The sequence below is a fragment of the Notothenia coriiceps genome, unplaced genomic scaffold, assembly GCF_000735185.1.
Source record: "Notothenia coriiceps isolate Sejong01 unplaced genomic scaffold, NC01 NC01_scaffold00000339, whole genome shotgun sequence".
Taxonomy (NCBI): Eukaryota; Metazoa; Chordata; class Actinopteri; order Perciformes; family Nototheniidae; genus Notothenia; species Notothenia coriiceps.
Genome location: NW_011333040.1, coordinates 19,709,142 through 19,709,346, shown reverse-complemented (window position 1 = coordinate 19,709,346; position 205 = coordinate 19,709,142). Strand labels below are relative to the sequence as shown.

The 205-nt window shown below is 41.0% G+C and overlaps 1 protein-coding gene across 1 annotated transcript in view; it reads right to left on the bottom strand.

The window, feature by feature from the left end:
• Positions 1–94: 94 nt before the first annotated feature.
• Positions 95–205, bottom strand: part of LOC104952015 (fibronectin type III and SPRY domain-containing protein 1-like) — a 1,585-nt gene continuing 1,474 nt past the window's right edge. The window contains exon 4 of the mRNA XM_010778775.1: positions 95–105. Within this exon, the coding sequence (XP_010777077.1) occupies positions 95–105 (11 nt within the window). The remainder of the gene's footprint in view (positions 106–205) is intronic.

Sequence of the window (205 nt, the reverse complement as noted above, 5' to 3'; positions counted from 1 at the left end):
CGCGTTATGCGCATGCACAATATTCCCATCGCAGGACGTGCGATTTTTTTAGAATTTAGTTTTTAGGAAGTGCGATATTAAGTAGGCAAATTATTTAGCTGCTTGCTACAAAAGGAAAAGGTACTTTAGTGAGTGACATGCATGCACAGCAAACCACCAATCACAATCATTCTTGATCAGATCACAGCAGGATAACCGAGCTAGC